The sequence below is a fragment of the Primulina tabacum genome, chromosome 18 (assembly GCF_025594145.1).
Source record: "Primulina tabacum isolate GXHZ01 chromosome 18, ASM2559414v2, whole genome shotgun sequence".
Taxonomy (NCBI): Eukaryota; Viridiplantae; Streptophyta; class Magnoliopsida; order Lamiales; family Gesneriaceae; genus Primulina; species Primulina tabacum.
The window spans coordinates 24,459,039-24,479,305 of NC_134567.1; the positions used below are offsets into that span (position 1 = coordinate 24,459,039).

The window sequence follows — 20,267 nt, forward strand, 5'->3', positions numbered from 1 at the left end:
TACAATTTTGGATTTTTTTGGTTGTGAACACATATATAATTAAACTCTTTTATTTATGGGAAAAAATATATGTTACATATACAAAAAAACACCTTTATTCTTAAATTTTAATAAAAATTTATTTTTATTCCCTTGCCATCTTCTAACATATGTCAATCTAAGATTGAAAAGACATTTATTGCGAAAGATTACGTAATTATTAGAATTTATTGCAAGGTATATGATGACATAACTAGTAAATATTATTATGTATAATATCTATTTTTACGTATTATTTAGGTTTTCTTTTTAAAAAATTGTCTACAAGATATAGGGTTACATAATTAGTAAATATCAGTATTCATTGCAAGGTATATGATTACATAATTAGTAAATATTATTATGTATAATATTGAATTTTTACGAATTATTTAACCTTTTTTTTTCAAGAATCCATTTCAAGATTTTGAAATTTTGTATTTTATGTGCTCCAAATGAATAATACATAATTGTTCCATTTAGTATGACGTTTTATATATACAAAAAAAAAATGGAATTGATTAATGTATAAAAAATGGTTGATGAAAAATAATATTCTTAAAGTATATATTTTATCATAAAATTAACAAGAAACATCAAGATAGTTTTGTCCCTATGTATACTATTGACTTGATGAAAATACCATATTCTATTCCTTATTCCTTGTTGTGAATATATATATATATATATATATATACATATAAAATTATAGATTTGGTGGACTACTACTACCATATATATATATAAAAAATTATAGATTTGGTGGCCAGAAGTAATAGTCCATTAGTTGCCATTTAGTAAACGACCAATCTGTATTCTATTTACTGACGATTAAAAGTCACCAGAGCCACAAGGCTCGATATTGAATACTGATATTGCATTATTTAATTATTCAATTTATTTGATAAAAAACGACTAGATAATCAATTAATTGTTTGCGAAAATTATGGAGAAACAACATTTTTTTAAAATAGAAGTATTTAGTTGAAAGTGGTGGTTGAGAGTTAAATAAAATTTTCATGTATTGTTTCTTAATCTTCCTTTTTTTTCCCCTAAATGATGTTTCTCTATATTCAATTAACATACTTTTTCTATGTACCTTAAAAAAAAAAACATAAATAACATATTTAAAATGAAATAGACATTATCATAAATAAAATCATGAAATATATAAAATAAAAACGTGAAAAAATAAAGATTTTGTGTTCACAATATTTTAAAAAAGACCTTTATGTTATTTTAAATTCGCTAAAATACTCTATAAAAAATCAATATACCATTTGAATAAAAATAATCAATAAACCTAACACCTCGTGAAAAATTAGCGAGTTGAATATAAACTTAGACGAGACAACCATCCACCAAACACAGCGACAGTGGGAAATGTAAGAACAAATATTCAAATTGATATTAAAGCAGGATCGTAATTTCATAATTTTGAGTTAACCATAAGCGTATTTGTGTAGTAGGCGAAATTACACACACTTAAATACGAAGTGAAAACTGTCCTAAACATGGATCACCAAACAACTACAGCAACAAATTATGGACAACCCACGAACACAAACACAGCCACTGACGAATTTTTTTTTTAAAATGAAGTGTAATGAATGAGTAAATAATAAGCACAATTGTCACTGTCTTAAAACCATTCGAACAGCATTTTGTTGGTCTTTGGTTAAACTCTGCATCAGAAATCATTCAAATAGTTATAGTCAAACCAGTAGATAAAGAATCAAACTCCCAAGAGCGAGCGCACATGTTGAATTTCACCAAAGAAATATTATCAAACCTGGAAAAGTAGTTCGAAATATGATCTGTCGCGGTCGGAGAACTTCATGAAGAACTCGACGAGATTATTAACCAAATTTATCTGCGAGATGGGGGTGTAAAAAGATAGATTGGCACAGAGAATTGAGCTACAATTTTACGACGGTTAAAATAAATTTGTGTGTAAAAAGAAATGCCTCGTTCAGTGGATCTGCACTGCTGAGATATTCATCTTCATAGTCATCATCTTGCTCCTGAAACAATTATGACAACCGAAACTCCTTCAGTGAGGGGAAAAAGCACAATTTGAAAATCATAACGTTTAGCAATAGTCGGACCACGTCGAAGGCCTTGGCCATGGCATCAAGATATTCATATGTAGGTCTGCCTTGTGACGCAGCGCCAACTGAATATTGGAAATTGTCAATGTTGTCTTCGTGTTCATTGTCTCCATTCTGAACTTCTTCCCAATCACTGTCCTGCCATGATGGATTGGCAAAAACTTCTGATTATAAACAAAGTCTTGGACAAGGTAATAGAAATGCTAAAAGACATAAAAATACCTCATTATCACCATCCACTTGCTCGTGAATTTCAAGTAAAGAGTCTGCCAACAAAGCCAGAATCTATTCGCACAGGGAGAAATAAGTACGTCAAATAACATATATCTGCAATCAGAATGTGTTGAATATCTGTAATAACCTTTGTTTCTTATTATTGATTGATATTCGACTATTTCGCCAAACTAAATTATCATCTATGTGACATTCCATCTTCCCTCAATTTCCTTGGTTTGCCCATAGCTCAAATAAAACAGTTAATTTCAAATATCCACTTTCACTCGTTATCAGCAGACGAAAAGTCGAGGGAAGCTGTCAAAACTTTCAAGATTTCACCAGAAGCCCAGCCTTGGAAGCCAAAAATAAAGTTAAGTACCTTCTCGGGAAGTGGTGATGGTGTCCATTGATCTGGTACTAGCTTTGCTTTGGAACGGGTGGTTATCCCTGCGGCAGACTGTCGGTAATACATTATGCAGTGAATTCACTTTAAGGAACAACAAATGCCAGCAACACAAGATAAAAAAAAAACCTTGGTAAGATGGCCTTGGACTTTGATATTTCCCAGCTCAACATGCCCAGTCAATAACAATAACGCTAAAGCAGTGGTTGTCACTTTAATTTGGTAGGCTCCCTGAACTTCCCCTGAAGTTAATCAATAGAATCATTTGTAAACTACTGCAAGAATGTGTTCGGATTAGAGAATTTGAAAAAAAGGGAAAAACTTCAAATTCGAGAGTCAAATTTATCATACTTGCTTGGATACTATTGAATTCCACAAATTCAAAATTTACCCACCTTCAATCTTAACTCGTTTACGACTTAAAGCAATGTATCTCAAATTCCAATAAAAGTGAAGTCATTTGAAAGTTATCAATCAAATCATGCTCTCAAATCCAAAAGCATGCTCCAGTGGTACAAGAAGGTTAACAAGGAAACTTCTCAAGCTCATGAAAGCCAGATTCTTGTCTTTCACGATTTAACACTATATGGTCTACAAGAAATAGCAAGCTTTTTGAAAATTTGGAGGCACGTTTACATTTTTTTTATTTAAATTAAATTACATATTTTTAGATGTATAATCCACATCCCCGCGACTCCTTTGCGGATGATATAGTTGAGTAAACTTCACATACTCTCCTGTGTATTTGCCCAATTTATTTGTATATATTTTTAATTAATGAAATTTAATTCAACGATTAAAAAAGCATTTATAGCAAAGATATTTTCTGTAATGTAGGTAAAAAAAAAAACAGTCAACCACCGAAGTAAACCTTTATTACATAATCTACATGGGACAAAGGTAACTCTTCAATTCATACTTGGCTGCATAGTTGTATCATGAAACAAACAACAAAATCTTGTACACAGAAATAAAATTGGAAATAGAGATGACATATTTACTTGCCTTGCTGTCTAGTCCATTCAAACATTACATATCCAAAGGAGTTTTGATGACCTTCAGTTGGGATTGAGACAAGCAGATCAATAAATTGTTCGACATGAGGTACACTCATGTGAACCTGCATTGCAGAAGAACATGTACCATTTAGGTCATGTCATGCCAAGCATATTAATATTTGAAAGCAGGCAATGCCACAATCATAAGATAATTATCTATCTGATGAGGTAAAATATTTAAAGCTTTTATGAGGGAAAAAGGTAATTCTGTTGACACTAATATGGCAAATCACTTATCACTTAACATATCAGATAAGTGGCTGTCAAACCGGGTACCAAATATATAATGGATGCGAAGAGCTTATACACTTTACTTCTCAAGCTCCAAGATAAGTATTCCTCAAGGTACTTAAAAAGATCATAGCATTCTGGATTAAAAAGACACATGATGTTCTAAAACACATTAAAATAAATGTTGCAAGCATAAGCTCATGGTGTGATCATGCATTACAGACCAAATCTATCAATATCATACTGTAAGTTTACCAGTCTAGCAAAAATTAGAAGCAATGAGCTTTTCAGTCCCGCAATTTGAGAAGATTGCATGCGTCTGATAAGAGCAATGACGAGGTCTCTGATATGATGTGCCATTTGTGAAGGCAGGTGTAAAATTAGTTGTAGAATGTAACTACCAACAAAAAGTGATCCAGAGCTTTCCAAATCAGGATCTAGAAGCCTGCACAAACATGCAATGGAGAAGTTTACAGAAGCACAACTCAATGTTAAGTTGCTGCTTATTTTCTAAGTCTCAGTACGTACTGATAAACAATTATCACAATCTAACACTGTAATAGAAGTATCTATTCTGTAGAACAATGAATCAGTGACAATCTCTTTGATTATCAGCTACTGAAGCTCCGTAAACACATGTTGAGAGAGAGAGAGAGAGAGAGAGAAGAGAGGCAAATATTTTATACATTGATCAATGCTATGCTGCTGAATGATATTCCAAGTATTGATAGAGTCCGCCATTCTCTGCTTTATAGCAGCCATGTCGATTTTTTCCACCAAGCTCTTTTCTTATACTTCAAATATTGAGTTTCAGCCACAAAACATTATCTCAAAACCATGTTGAATTAACAAATGATATATTTAACCCCTAGAAACCCTAAAATAAAGATTCTACAGAGAGTTTTCACAATACAATGACCTAAAAACAGTTCCAAAAGTATTGCGAACAGAAGGAAACAAGAGCATCACCTTGAAGCTACATCAAGTAAACTCCTCATTGTAAATCCAGGATCACCATTCCAAGCAAGCAAATCTTGTTTTCCACCAGACACAAAGGCAGCTAAGCACTGAGTTGCATTCTAATTGGAGTAAAAGTAAAACCATTAAGTTCATATCTCTTACCAGAAGAAACCCATTCTAGAAAACATGCAGACAAGAAGCACAAATTGCAAGAGATTCCAAAGAAAATTATAGATAACCTGCATCTCACTGTGGTCATTACTCTGGAGGACTATTCTAACAACAGGGTCAAATGAAACTTGGTTCACTGCTTTTACCACATCAATAGGAGCATTCTGAAAACATAATGTCACATAGACATACATAAAAAAACCCTCCAAAGTCTTGGCTATTAAATAGCTCATAAACCAAAAATATATATAAAGCAAAGTTCTCCGAGAGGTTAATAACCTTCACTAACATTGTTACAAGATCCAGCGATGCAGCAACTAATCCATCAGGTTGTTGATGTGGCTGAGAAATGCTAACAATACCGTGAGGAATAAAACTAACATGAACTGTTAAAAGTTCTCCAATTCTAGCGAAATACGAGAAATTTTTTTGCAGGGCATACATTGCTGAGAATTGGTCTGATATAAGGTAAAACTCGAGAAACCAGAGGATGAATGCAACCGGTTGCATTTTTTATCGCCTGAGAACATAAAAAGCACAGGTACAAACAATTCAATTTATTGAAATACGACTCGGATAAAGGATCTTACTCATAAAATAATTTTTAATCGTTCATTGTGAGAGTCCGAGAACTCAGACAGTTGAAGTCAAAATCTACCAACACACAATTGCATCCAAATGAACTGTATACCGATAATCTATCCAAGAAAAAGATGAAACATCCAGGACCTGCCTTTTTTTACACTAGGTCTCAGAAAAGCTTATTGACAATTATCATGACCCATCCTCCGAATTTTATTTAGTAGAGTTCACTAAAGTGAAACTCAAAACATTATCTAAATGATGAAAAAAATAAAATACTTACCTCCAGAACCTCCAGAGCATCAATACTTATGAAAGGGTTTGAGACATGTGAAGCCCACATATTAAGGATAATAGGAGAGATAACTGGTTCAATCGAAGCTAATATCCCATGACCTAAAAAGAAAACAACCTCAAACCTTGAAACCAATTCACATATTACATGAGGAACTGTACTGCTTATAAACACTATTTAGACTAACCAGCCTTCACAGCTGCCTGCAGGGTTTCAAGCACCAAGTGCATGGTCTCATCAGATGCCTATGAAGCAGTCAGGAACATAATGTCAGCAAGAGTTTATTATATCAATTTAAAATATCAAATGCCAACTCACATTATTGAGAAGATCTATAAGTGACGAGAATAAATCCAGAGCATGAGGCTGAAGAATTGCTCCAGAAGAATCTGGTAGGAGCTCAGAAAGCGCTCGACATGCACCAACTTTCACAGGTGGGGGCCTGTAAAAAGCAGTGATGATTTCCATTCTCATATAACATTACCAAGTGAAAAGGGTTCGAGAGTTCAGGTTTCTCACACATCCATGCCCACTGTCTTAATAGCAGCACACAAAAAATGCTCTGTCACTTGTTGGTTCATCTGCACAGTAAAAGGTACACAAATAAGATTATATATGAAGATATCAAAGAACATGGTAAGGACAACAAGAGTGACCAGGGGTTTCCAGATAAATACCACAGAAGAAAACTTTGCAACGGATGTAAACAAGCGTGCATAAAGAAAAGGATATACATGTACACCTGCAGATGAACAAGATATTAATTGCATATCAAGGTAAATGTGCAGCAAACATAGTTAATAGCTGGGACAATATAATATCCAGTGAAGTATTCATCTCACATGTTGCCATATCATCAATTACAATTTGCTCCAGCATATTTTGCATTGCTGGTCCAGTAGCCTGAAAGAGAAGATACACATAAAACAGCAGATATTATATTTTAAACCAAGTATTCGTTTTGAATCGAATCCTGACAGTGCTCTCATTCATATTATAAAAAATCTAAGGAGTGATGGCATACCTCTGTTTGAAGCAACTGCTCTGATACAGAACCCAAGGCAAAAAGAGTAGCCTCCTGCAACTGTCAGAATACATAGGGAATTAAATAAAGAGATAAAACAGGTGAAAAGGAGTCTTAAATCATGGTAAGGTTGTATACTGTGTGGCAATAAAGTTTGCATGATCCCATTTTTTCTCTCTCACATATTTTCCTTATAAAGGAACCTGATAGACAGCAGAAATCAAAATTAGCTCCCTAAAAATATTTGGAGACGAAGTAAATCCTCCATTCGACATCGAAACCAGCTTAAGCATCTTCCAAAACACATAACCTGAATGCTTCTCAGCATACCTTCAGGTGATAAGTCCTTATATGGTCTAAACAAAATGAAAACAAGCCTTACACTCTTTTAAAACAATTCTCCTTCTGCCAGAAAGTACGAGGCTGACCAACCAATTCAAATAAATTTCCAAGGAAGAATAACTCTTTGACATTACATATGAGCAAGTTAAGATTAACCAGATGGACGTTCCACTGCTATAGCAATCAGGATTGAGGAGGGATCCCAAACACACATTAATGTGAAACATAAATTTTTAGTATGTGCGTCACTCTTTTAGGTAACAGTAATTCAAATCATCAAGTGATACTATAACTTACTTTCCACCATCCTGGAGTACCGCTATCTTTCTGCTGTTTAGAATCACTTATTCGTCTTTTCAAAGAGTCAATTACAGCATTTAATCCCTCCATTCCACAAGAAGTAATAATCTCTTCCAGTAGAAGTGCACCTAGAAGATGTGACTTTCCCGATTTTAAACTCCACGACACGCATCATGAAAGGAACAGGACAAAATGAAGGGCCAATTTAACTACCAGAGCAACATTAAAATAAGCCATGGGCAATATCAACAATAATGCAAAGCAAGGAGTCCTGAGAGGATAGTATCAAACGTCATTACAAATGAGAGACACAAAATATCTTTGGAACAATGAAAGAAATTTCTGAGTTGCAGTGACCAGAGGTTTGTTGTGCTAATATGTGAGAACATCCACTCATATAACTATCAAGCTTTAACCATGACAAATTTTCTTCGGGCAATGTAGGTCTAATATATGCCACTTCTGATTACAGTATTACATTGAAAATTATTTTCTATTGTTGGTAGAGTTAGACAATATAACATGAAAACTACCATAAGCTTAACCATATACAAGCTTTCAAACTTATCTCATCTCATTAAGAAAATATATGCCAACTTTTAACAAATACTTTGCACAATTAAATTATTTTTATATGTAAAGAACTCATATTATCCAATAATATAGAACCTACATATTCAAGATTTTTTCATTCACATATAGAATGTCAGACCAATTTAAATCTTTAACTGTCCAAGAGCCACGGTTTTAGCCAATGCCAGGTCATGCAACTAACATGCTGAGAAAGAATTACATATCCACATGCTGAGAAAATAGAATCATGTCCAGTATAATTTCCCAGCACACCACCGATATTCTTTATACCTCACTTACTTATATGCAAACAAACAGAAAGAGACATGCACATTAACAAAAGATCAATATAGAGATGTATCCACAACAAACATTTTCAATAACCAATCAACAAAGTTTAGCATTTCCAGAACCACCTCACTGGCTTACCAGACACACGACAACTATATGTATTGTCATCCTCATCAGCAACATATTGATTAGCATCCAGAGACCAGGTATGAACCTAAATCCAAGTTACATGATGGTAATAATTAACTCAAAAGGAAAACAATATACTCATTAATCAACTACGCAGTAGGACCATCCCAAGGTAAACAAAAGTAGAGTCTCATCATCTATTCGAATTTCTTTACCCACATTAGTAGAAAAGAAAAATTAAGAAAAGAAAAAGGAAACACACTGGATTTCATGTACTAATTCTCCTTGATTTATGATAGTTAATTAGTTACAGATGCAATTTTATCTGTAGGTAAATGTAATTTATGCAAAATGTGATGTCACTAAAGGTGGAACATGCATACAATTAGGATAAACTGAAAGAGATTCTCTACAACTAACAGCATGCTACATTTCTTTATCTCCTCGCTAACTTGTCAAGCCCCAATCCCAACCAAAGAAAAAACCAATAAAGTTAACAAAATTAATAATTTTAAAAGACGCTCATCTACAAGTGTGGCACGATTAAAATCAAAAGCTTCTATGCAATCAAGAGTCATGATGACATTGGGCCCTCAGTATGTATGACAATCTGGAAGAAAAAAACTAAACCAAATGTCAGTAACTGAACCAAAAAGACATAGAATCGAGGATTGAAGATCTAACATGAGCACCGAAACACATCAAATTCTTTCTTTATTTCTTCCTTGGATTTCCATCTTAAGGATACATAACATTAGCAGCAACATTAAAGTAATTGTCATCCTAAACAAAACACCAAGCACCAGAGTTTCCATTCAAAAAACTTCAACTGATTGTTATAAGTCAAGATTTCAATTTTCAGAATTGATAAAAGAGAACATAAAGGATTACAGTTTCATTAACCAACTAGCATAAACAGAATACCTGTTGTTCTGTCATTTGTAGGAAACCAATGGTATAGTAAACCAACTCTTTCACATTGTTCATAACAACCTGAATTGGAAAAATATTAACATTTCTGGAAACTGACAGCCTCGTGTAACAAAAAGGAGAAAAAATTGATTAAAAAAAGTCTCAAAGCATACCCTTACAAACTTTGGGCTTCCAACAATGGTCAATAAAAATTCAAATAACTGCATCCAAAGATAAGCAGGCATGTCACGAGGCTAGCAAGTGAATGCCAATAGTTTACTCTCAACAACAAAAACAAGGAAAATATTACAAGAAAGCATGCTCATATGTCAAAATGTAAATCACAGGCTTAAGCCTGAACAGGTGCTCCAATTTTTACAATATGGAAGAGTTTCTCAAATCACTCAAGGTTTTACAGAGTGTACAAACTGAAACTGTTATTTTCAATGTTGCAATTTGAATTTTACAATAACAATCTTTTGACTGAAAATCCTTACATAAATCGACGAGGCACAAATTGAATGGTTAACTGTAATTATAAATGACCAGATATATGAAAGCCGGCTCATATAAACTTGCTTGAAGAAAGGTTTGGTGCTATATAAAATGTCAGAAAACATGCTGATTCTACACACTGATTGATAATATTCAGCATCTTTTTTTGTTCATTTCCTTATGCCAATTCTCTTTTGATAGCCAAAAGGTCTAGTGAAGAAATTTGCGTAATAAACCCAAATAAGTACTCCTAGAAAAGATAAATAGATCTGGATTAAACAATTTTTACCGTAGAAGACGGAAGCATGAATGATAACAATGTTGTACACCGAATGTTCAACTCAAAACTTTTTTGGCGAAATAATAAAGTAGACATTACACGTAAAGTTAAAAGATAAAAGCCAACGCATAAAGTCCTAAAGCCAGTAGAAAAAACAAACAAATTCCATTATCCTTAGTCCATATGTTCAAGATAGTTTTCAAATAACGAGTCAAATATGATAAAATTGTGTATAAAAGGACAGAAAAGTTTCAGTCTGCAAGTAAAGAAGTAAAATCAAGCACTAAAGAGGAAATTAAAGCAAGACCACAAGTTTGCTAATAAAGATAATGTGGTACTGTCACAGTGTCAAACACAAAGCAAAATTAACCACATGAAACCAATAAGAATGTTATACAGTTTTGATATTTCAAATGAAATTCAAATCTTCAGCATTGAACACCAGTGCTGTAGTCAATCATATTTTACAGTAGCACTTATAAGTTGTAAAACATCATTACACAGTGATATAATTAACCTGAATGACAAAGGACTCCAGACTTTTTTCTGCACCATCAGAATCATATCTTCCATCATAGGAATCTTCAACACCTTCAATTGAAGATCGCTCATAGACTCCCAAGGATGTTATAAATGTATGCCACAATGGCCCTACAATAACTGAAACACCACCACAATGTCAAAAAAAAGAAAGAAAAAAGAACAAGAACAAGTAAAAGGAAAGTAAATGTATCAGCACATTCAATAGATTACTGCAGTGCAACATACCTGTAAAATGAGTATCGGCTATGGCTGGAAAGTATTGAACAAACTGATTCAGGCACTTTAAAACCTGATACCAATAATGGAAAAAATGTTCTAGAAGTCAGGAATTTTCACAGAGCATCATGAGAGACAAACCAAAAGAATAACAACCTCCATCCGAATGCTCCAATCATCAGGATCTTCAGATGGCACTGGGTGCTTTAGGATTGAAGAAAATTGCTCCATCCAAGGCTGGAGCATTGGTAACAGCAAGGCGCTTGTTTCCATCTAATTACCAGTAATCAATCCACTAATCATTAGCAATAATAAAATACATTCATTCAATCAGCCAACTTTTAGAAGCAATATACCTTATATACACCACTCAAAACCCCGAGCACTGAAGTACAATTGTACACTATTGAAAGAGCTTTAGACCTGAGACATTTATCATAGATCTGTAGTGATAAATATCCAAAAAGAAAAAAATCAAAGATAAGTGGATTCATATGATGCCTTGTACATCAAATAAAACATTTCAGAATAATTTTGCAAACCAACAAATAAAGCATCAATTTTTCTCATATACTTCTTGAATAGAAATGAAAATGGATATGTAATCAGAAGAAAGGTAAAAAGGTAACTTGAGTTCCTCTATTGTTGCATCAAGTTTCTGATTTGTTGAGTTAAAAAAACATCAGGTGAAGGTGTGAAGCTAAGACAAATGAAGAGTTTCATCCAAGCCACATAATATACTACAATTCACACCCTCTTTAGGCATACACAAACACCTTTTTAAAAAATATGATCAGAGGACAAACACCACAAATAGCATTCTTCAGTAAGTACTCAAGCACCATTTTAGAAAACAACCTCCTTTCTGACACGGAAAAATACTTAAGGATGAAGTTATTGTGCCTAAATTATATATTAAATACATCTTCTAATCTACAGAATAAATCTTTCTAATAGAAGTACATAACATAAAAAAATATAACTAATTCTAGAACAATTCAGCAAAGGCATAGGTTCCCAGAGCCAAATATTAGAGAAACAAAAGAATTCTTCAGGCTCTTATTTAGGATTATGCGTCCCATACACAAGTGCAAACCTGTAGCATATACATTATTATGTAAAGTAACAAATAAAGGGGTATAAAGTGATTAATCAAGTTGTGCTGGTGATCTCTTTATTAACCGAAACCTGTACTGTACCTTTAATATGACTGGTTCTTCTCATGAGACGGATCATAAACCTAGTGCAACCGCAAGCCATAATTTCCAATACTTGCTGATAAAGTTATGGACTGATACAATTTATATTGCTCGTCTAAACATGATAGTTATTGCCTAAAAGTTTTAAACCAGTGTTTCATATCACTTATTTGTAATTTATTAGATAACTACGATATGGAGGTAATAACGACATTTACCTGAGGAGATGACACAATAGTGAGCAAGCACGGGAATAAAACTGGTATAAGTTTAGGAACGATCTTATCATCCATATCCGAAGAAATAAGTGCCAAGCATCTTACAGCCCCATGAACTGGGACAATCAGCAACAAAGATTAGATTCACTCACAAAAATGAATCCACAATTTCAAAGGAAAACAAAGGACTCACCAGCGTTCAGTTTACTCTGGTCATTAATCAAACTAAGAAGGAAAGGAGCTAGATCTGGCCAATAATCCGGCCAGTCATACTGTGCAATTGTTGATACAGCCACACTAACTGCAGTACAGATCTTCTTTTGTGGATCATCTAACAATGAAAGAAGTATTCCACGTATGGATGCCTGAAAAATTAACGGAATGAGGGTCATTTTATATGTAACAGAGTTAAAAGGTATCTAACTTCTTGTGCTTTCCAGTTCCACTTTATAAAACCAACCCGGGGAAGCATAGTATGAAATGGAATCAGTTCGGAAAGAAGAATCAAAGGCCCAAGTTTCAGACATTTGTGGCCATTTCAGTTAGGCATGTGATAAATTTGAAACAATAACAAATCGCAGTTAAAGGACACAAAAAACTGCAACCTAAAAGAGGGTTTAGATAATTAAATTAAAGTAAAACTCAAGTTTTAGATAACTAAATGAAGTAAAATTCAAAGTCGAGATCTTTAGACCAAGGCATTCCCATTTCTGCTGAAATGCGTAGATTTGATCCATGGTGAGACATGCATCAAGAAAAAGGAATAACCTTTTCATCGCTGGAAGCAACAGGATGCTCAAAGCCTTCCTCATCTTCATCCCAGTGTTTCTTTACATATTGCTTTAGCAGGACTGCCGCTAAGTAATGATTGTTAAGCACACAACCAAAAAACAAAAGGAAAGAAGAACAAAATGCACTCACTGAATAGACATTTATTTTACTAAAACATGGAAAAGATCGGCTATTAAAACAACTGGAGCACAGGATATCTGTCGCAATCCAAATGAGAGTTTCCGATTTGCAGCAACGCAAGCTAAGGCCACACCAAAGCCTATTGGAAGAAAAACAAAATCAGTTCCCATACTTCAATGAGGAAGCATAAAAACAAATCATAAAAGGACTTTTCAGAAACAGTAATACTCATGTCATTTCTCAAATCATTACAAAATTGCATCAAAATAATCGAAATACCTGCTTCGATCCTCCAAGGTAACGCACTAATCAGGAAAAATTAAATTCAACTACACAATTTGCATGTATTTGAGTTTAAAGTTTCATCTCCGCGTTCCTGACATTGGGTTTTCCTTTGAAAGTTTCGGAAGTTTCATCTCCACTGACAATGGAAAACCCGACGTCAAAAACTGACAAAACACACTAAACCGAACCAACCAATTTCACATCACCACGTGAAATGAATTCCAAATCCTCAATTAAAAACCTTTTAAACATCCAAGTAACGAAGATCATCAGAATCAAATACAGAAACATCACATTTAACAATCGACTCAATCAACAGAAAAACAGTGCGGATGGACCTGACTGCGAAGACGCTTGCTGAAGTGAGGTCTCCGCGAATGTTCGAACTTGATGGTCGGGATCGAGCGACGCGTTCAAGCAGTTGATCAGCCATTGCTGATCTTGATCCATGAACAAAATTCTTTTCAGATATATACAACGTATAATGTGTGTTTAGTGTATCTATATGTGCGCGTGAATTCACCACAAATGTGTGTTTTCGATGCGAGAAAATGGGGCAAAAGGGAGGGAATTTTCTGTGTCGGGTTTTTGTAGTTGGGCCTCTTTTATAGGCGCTAGGGTTTTTGTATCGACCATGTCCGCCGTGGGAAAATAAGGGGAAAGTGAGTCACTTGTATTTTTTTAAAAAAAGATCTATAAAGAAAATTACTTTTGTGTCCCTGTGTTTTAAGTTTTAAATATGTGAAACACACAGATTAAACACTCTTTTGCCAAAAACTAGCTGAGACCCTATTCCGATTCCGATTCCGATTCCGAACCCTAACCCTCCGTTCTCGGAAAAAACGTCTTCGTCGAGTCTTCAAAATCTCAACCGAAAGAATGGCGGACGATAATGTGGTAATTTTTGCGTTCATTTCGATTTGTTTCTTCCGATTTTTAGTCGTATTTTTTAGTTATGTTTGCTGCGTGTGTGTGTGTGCGTAACCGACTGTGTTTTTCAACCATGGTCGACCATATAAAGTATAGGTTGTTTGTGGTCGACCATACAAAGTATAGATTTTATGGCCGACCACGTTGTATGGGAAGTATTGATTTTATGGTCGACCATAAGTCGGAGTCGACCATAAAACATGGTCGACCTTATTTGTTTGTATGGTCGGCCACATGTGGTTTATGGTCGACGAAGACGTAGTCGACCACTTGTGGTTTTATGGTCGAGCACAATATTTTTCCGAACTTTACTAATAAATATTTTTTTGTCACAGGTCTATTTGCCGAGAAAACTAGGCAGGGATGCCATTTTTCGATGTAAGTTGACAATTCAATCGAGATATAAAGAGATTTCTGAGAAGATTCATTTTTATTTGAACAACGAGGAGAGAACCTATTTTTTCGAGCATTCGCCTTTTGGTAATTTAGTTAGGTATTATAGAGATTTTAAAATTTCCAGCCAAATTCTATGGTATTTAATGAGTAACCAGATACTTGATAGTAGTAGTGATGATTTGTGGATGGTGGTGCGCAAAAGACCTGTTAGATTTTCTTTGTTAGAGTATTGTTTAATAACGGGTCTCAATTGCGCTATAGAGCCCGAAGATTTACCAGATAGAGGTGTATTTGGCACCACACACTTTCCCGGTAAGGCTGATATTGTTTTGGGTGATTTGGAGGGAAAGATTATTGTCCAAGAGCATAACGAGACTGGTCTAGACATGGAGAAGATAAAGATGGCTAGTCTATACTTTTGTTGTGCCGTACTCGGTGAGGCGACTAGGAAAAAGACGACGAAGATCGACCATAAATACTTGAGGCTTGTAGATGATTTGGATAGGTTCAACCATTATCCCTGGGGTAGAGTAGCCTATCGGGATGCGGTCCGATGTTTGAAGAAGGATCTTTTAGGACGATATAATAACCTCGCCGAGGCACAGGGCCGGAAAGAAGTTGAGGGCAGCTTCCTTGTCGGTGGTTTTCTTCTCACTCTGCAGGTATATTATTTTTTGAATGTTAAAGTGGATTTGTTATCTTTATTTGTACCATTAACCTTTTTTTAAATATATGTTACAGATCTTCGCTTATGAATGTTATCCGAGCATGGCACAGAAGTTAGCAAGGAGAAGAGATGTGGACGGTTTGATGTTGCCCAGGATGTTTCAGTGGGTGACTAACACGTGGTCGACAAACCGTGCCCCAACTGGTGTTGAAATCGCTGCAGCCTTTGGTGATTGTAATATGAATTGATTTAATAAAATAACTGTGGACATTAACTTTTATTAATTTGATCCTTTATAAATTATATGCAGAATTGTCTCGGATTTTTTTGACTCCTACTCCTGAGGAGCTAGATTCACCGTATTATACTACCGGGCTTTTTGTTGATTCTGCGCCTGATGCGGTGATCACTCGGGTACTCGAGCTCTGGAGGCAGGCTCAGACAGTCATATGTAGCGAGCACCCTCTGGAGTCTCCCTCTGTCCAGCACACGCCTCCTGAGCACACGCCTCCTGCACATGTATCTGTCCAGCACACGCCTCCTGCACATTCACCTCCCTCTGTCCAGCACACGCCTCCTGCACATGCATCTCCTGACGTTTCCGGCACCCGTCCTGTTGACCTCAATAGATCCAGCTCTAGCACCAGTTCCTCTATGCGTACGGGTCCTAGAGTCCACTTTGGACTCAATCCTTCCCGCCGCCCATCATCCTTGGAGCATCGGTTCGAGCGGCGATTGACTGAGTTGGAGGATTCCATGACGTCCATTCATGTTAAGATGTCAACATAATTTATTGAGACCAGAGCGTGTATCAGAAGTATAAAGCAAGATCTAGTTGAATTGAAATCGAGTTTCAATCTTTTGTCATCAGAAAATATTGAGAACAGAGCGTCTATCAGGAGTTTAAATCAAGCTCTAGTTGACTTGAAATCGAGTTTCAATCTTGGTCTCGATGAGTTGAGATTGAGTTTGACTGAACAGATTAGAGCTGGTTTTGATGAGATGAGGTCTAACACGCCAGTGCAGCAGGACAGAGATTATAGCATAGCCTATACCAGAGGGCGGAAGAGGAAAGCATCCGAGGCAGATTTTGGTGAGTTAATTTTATTAATTATATTTATGTTTATGTAATATAATGATTTAGTACAATTTTTATATTTATTTTAATTTGTTTGATGTACGCTTTTTAGGTGTGGATGATAATCTGGCCAGGGAAATTGGCAGTACTAGCCAAACACCACATATATTTGAGCCTAACCTTGAGGTCATTACAGAGGAGTCCTCAGAAGGTGAGTTAATGCACTTTTTTGATTTGATATTTATGTATAGTATATTAAACAACAAAACTTTTTTTTTTAGATATTCAAGTTACTCCGGATTCGCGTAAGTCAGGTGGAGAGGCGACCACGTCAAGAGGTTATTACACTAAACCTTGTCTATTCATATTTGTATTAAAGTTGTTATTATTTTAATTTGTTGAATATACGCTGTTAGGTGTGGCTGATAATTGGGCAGGGAAATTGGCAGTAGTAGCCAAACCCAACAGATATTTGAGCCTAACCTTGAGGTCATTACAGAGGAGTTTGCAGAAGGTGAGGTAATGCACATTTTTAATATTTATATTTATGTATAGTATAATAAACAATATACTTTGTGTGTTTAGATATTCAAGTGACTCCAGATGCGCGTATGCCAGGAGGCAAGGCGACCACGTCGAGAGGTTATTAAACTGTACCTTGTTTGTTGTTCGTATTTGCATTAAAGTTGTTAAAATTGGTCATTTTATAGATGACGGTGTGAGGCCATTTGCGGAGACTTTGACACTAAAGGTAAACTACTCGCTTGCGCGAGTTAGGGCATCGATGCTCGACCATTCGCCTAGTAGGATTCGAGGTTTTTACGCCGAATATGAGAAGTCGTTCTACGGGCCAATGGCGATCGCAAACTCGCGTGTCACTTTCTTAGTAAGCTTTTAAATAAATTTTTTCAAAGTTTGAATTTGTAGAGAACTTCTTTTAAAACATAGAAAACCTTTTATTATGTTGAATTCAGCACATCGACGAAGCTGTCCGTGGATTGCTTGAGTTGCAGATCCGACATCCTGAAGTGATGTCGGCAGATGATTCGTTGATGGGCACTCATTTCTACGGTGAGCTCTCAGTCTTGGCCGAAGCAAAAGATATCGATTTCAAAATAGATCTATCACGAATCGTGAGCATAGTCAAAGGTAGTGATCCAAAATGGTCGTGTCTCTCGTGGGAAAAGGCACGAAGAATTATCATCCCTGTCCACACAGATGGGCGCTGGTTTTTGCTAAAACTCGTGACAGGGGTGAATAAGTGCATCATATATGACTTGCAGCGAAGGCATGATCCCAAATTCAAAGCTCTGAATGAAGAAATAGAGCCTATACTTATAAACGCTGCTCGTCTGCTATCCATGGTTGGGAACAACCCACACCCCGAGAGGCCATGGAATAAAAACTACATGATGAATTCCATGCCAAGATTATACAGTAAGTTGTCAACTTTCTATTTAAAATATAATAACTTCATTATTCTTTTTTTTTTCTAAAGTTACCGTAAATATTAACTTCTCAATTTTTTTCTTTTTTCACAGTGAAGATTCGGGAGCCTTTGTGTTAGCCGTTGCTGGATACTCTTTGTCTAGGAAGAGTGCGCAAGTAGTACTAACTTTATATGATAGATTAGTATCAGAGTTCAGATATTTTTTAGCTTTTAATATGTTTCTTAATGATTGGGGATTACTGTGATGTATTTGACAATTTTATGTCATTATTGGAACATTGTTTCTTTTGTAATTACTTGGAGTTTTTTTTTGGTCGACTAATATTCTTCATGGTCGACCACGCTGTTTTTCGGTCGACTAATAGCTTGATGGTCGACCAAAAAGCTTGAATGGGCGACCATGGTCGACATTTTCATTTTGTTGGTCGACAATCACTGTGCCATGGTCGACCACTCTTAAGGTTTTAGGGTAAAGGGTTTTTTAGGGTTTAGGGTTTCAGCAGTAAATCGTACTTTCAAGATTGTGTTATATTTTTTAATTTACATATGAATCACTATATCACAATCGCAGTATTTTGTAATATTATAAAAAAACGGTATTATGTTACATTAAATGTGATTAATCACTTAATCGTAATCTCACAATAATATTACTATAAAACAAATATATATAAATCTTACATTTCAAGATTACGTTTTATATTTTAATTTACATATGAATATGTGGATCACAATCTCAATGTTTTGTTACATTATTAAAAACAGGATTATGTTATATGTTTCAAGTTAAATGTGAATCACAATCTCACAATTATGTTACATTTAAAAAAATAGTAAATCGTACTTTCAAGATTGTGTTATATTTTTTAATTTACATATGAATCACTAGATCACAATCGCAGTATTTTGTTATATTATAAAAAAACAGGATTATGTTACATTAAATGTGATTAATCACTTAATCGTAATCTCACAATAATATTACTATAAAACAAATATATATAAATCTTACATTTCAAGATTACGTTTTATATTTTAATTTACATATGAATAAGTGGATCACAATCTCAGTGTTTTGTTACATTATTAAAAACAGGATTATGTTATATGTTTCAAGTTAAATGTGAATCACAATCTCACAATTATGTTACATTTAAAAAAATAGTAAATCGTACTTTCAAGATTGTGTTATATTTTTTAATTTACATATGAATCACTAGATCACAATCGCAGTATTTTGTTACATTATAAAAAAACGGGATTATGTTACATTAAATGTGATTAATCACTTAATCGTAATCTCACAATAATACTACTATAAAACAAATTGCGTTACATATTTTTACATATGAATAAGTGGATCACACTTTCATTGATTTACATATGAATAATGTATGCATTATGTTCGAATCGTAATTGCGTTACATATTTTCACAGAGCTCATGGTCGACCATCAAGCTACTGGTCGACCATGAGCTTGATGGTTGACCAAAGAAAACTTAAAGTCGATCATCAAGCTCATGGTCGACCATCACCCTCAAATGGTCTACTACAGAAAAATAATGGACGACCATGGGCTTGAACGTAGACCAAAAAGAACTTCTGCCCTCACGCTATCTCTTGCTGAATTCACCGATGGAAGGAATTCTATTTTGTTTTCTTCTGTCAACTCTTTTCTCTAACAAAGGAGGCAACACCAATGGAAAATTAATGTTGCGTGGCCATTCATTTTCTTCCGGAACTGGATACACAGTCTCTGAGTAAGCCATGCACCATGACATTGTAGAATAGTACTCTGAACACATATCATATAAATCAATATTTGCTAACCAACTAGCTGCGATGGCATGAGCATATGGGATTCTATCAATATCAAAAACTCGACATGTGCATCTTTTTTATTCGATGTCCACTATGGCCAAATGTCCACGACTCCTAACGTCAAACTCCAGACGTCCTAATTCAAAAACTTGCATTCCTTG

At 34.9% G+C, this 20,267-nt stretch overlaps 1 protein-coding gene across 3 annotated transcripts; it reads right to left on the reverse strand.

Moving 5' to 3' along the window:
* Positions 1-1,402: 1,402 nt before the first annotated feature.
* On the reverse strand, positions 1,403-14,365 carry LOC142532531 (uncharacterized). Of its 3 annotated transcripts, XM_075638808.1 has the most exons (33): positions 14,103-14,364; positions 13,557-13,618; positions 13,336-13,428; positions 12,761-12,932; positions 12,568-12,683; positions 11,507-11,593; positions 11,307-11,423; positions 11,160-11,223; positions 10,909-11,051; positions 9,790-9,837; positions 9,629-9,697; positions 8,714-8,789; positions 7,709-7,839; positions 7,070-7,129; positions 6,888-6,948; positions 6,723-6,787; positions 6,565-6,626; positions 6,364-6,487; positions 6,233-6,290; positions 6,034-6,146; positions 5,611-5,688; positions 5,448-5,510; positions 5,237-5,332; positions 5,007-5,116; positions 4,293-4,482; positions 3,754-3,868; positions 2,878-2,990; positions 2,725-2,802; positions 2,352-2,414; positions 2,127-2,267; positions 1,986-2,042; positions 1,811-1,891; positions 1,403-1,703 (listed from the first exon to the last, which is right to left on the reverse strand). In XM_075638808.1, the coding sequence occupies exons 1-33, from the start codon at positions 14,212-14,214 to the stop codon at positions 1,653-1,655; spliced, it is 3,069 nt and encodes a 1,022-aa protein (XP_075494923.1). In that variant the 5' UTR covers positions 14,215-14,364; the 3' UTR covers positions 1,403-1,652. The 3 variants fall into 3 exon arrangements, 2 of the variants coding, with proteins under 2 accessions (XP_075494923.1, XP_075494924.1); XR_012816554.1 differs by lacking the exons at positions 1,403-1,703; positions 1,811-1,891 and having other exon boundaries at positions 2,127-2,262; positions 14,103-14,365; XM_075638809.1 differs by lacking the exons at positions 13,336-13,428; positions 13,557-13,618; positions 14,103-14,364 and having other exon boundaries at positions 11,507-11,573; positions 12,761-12,934.
* Positions 14,366-20,267: the final 5,902 nt, after the last annotated feature.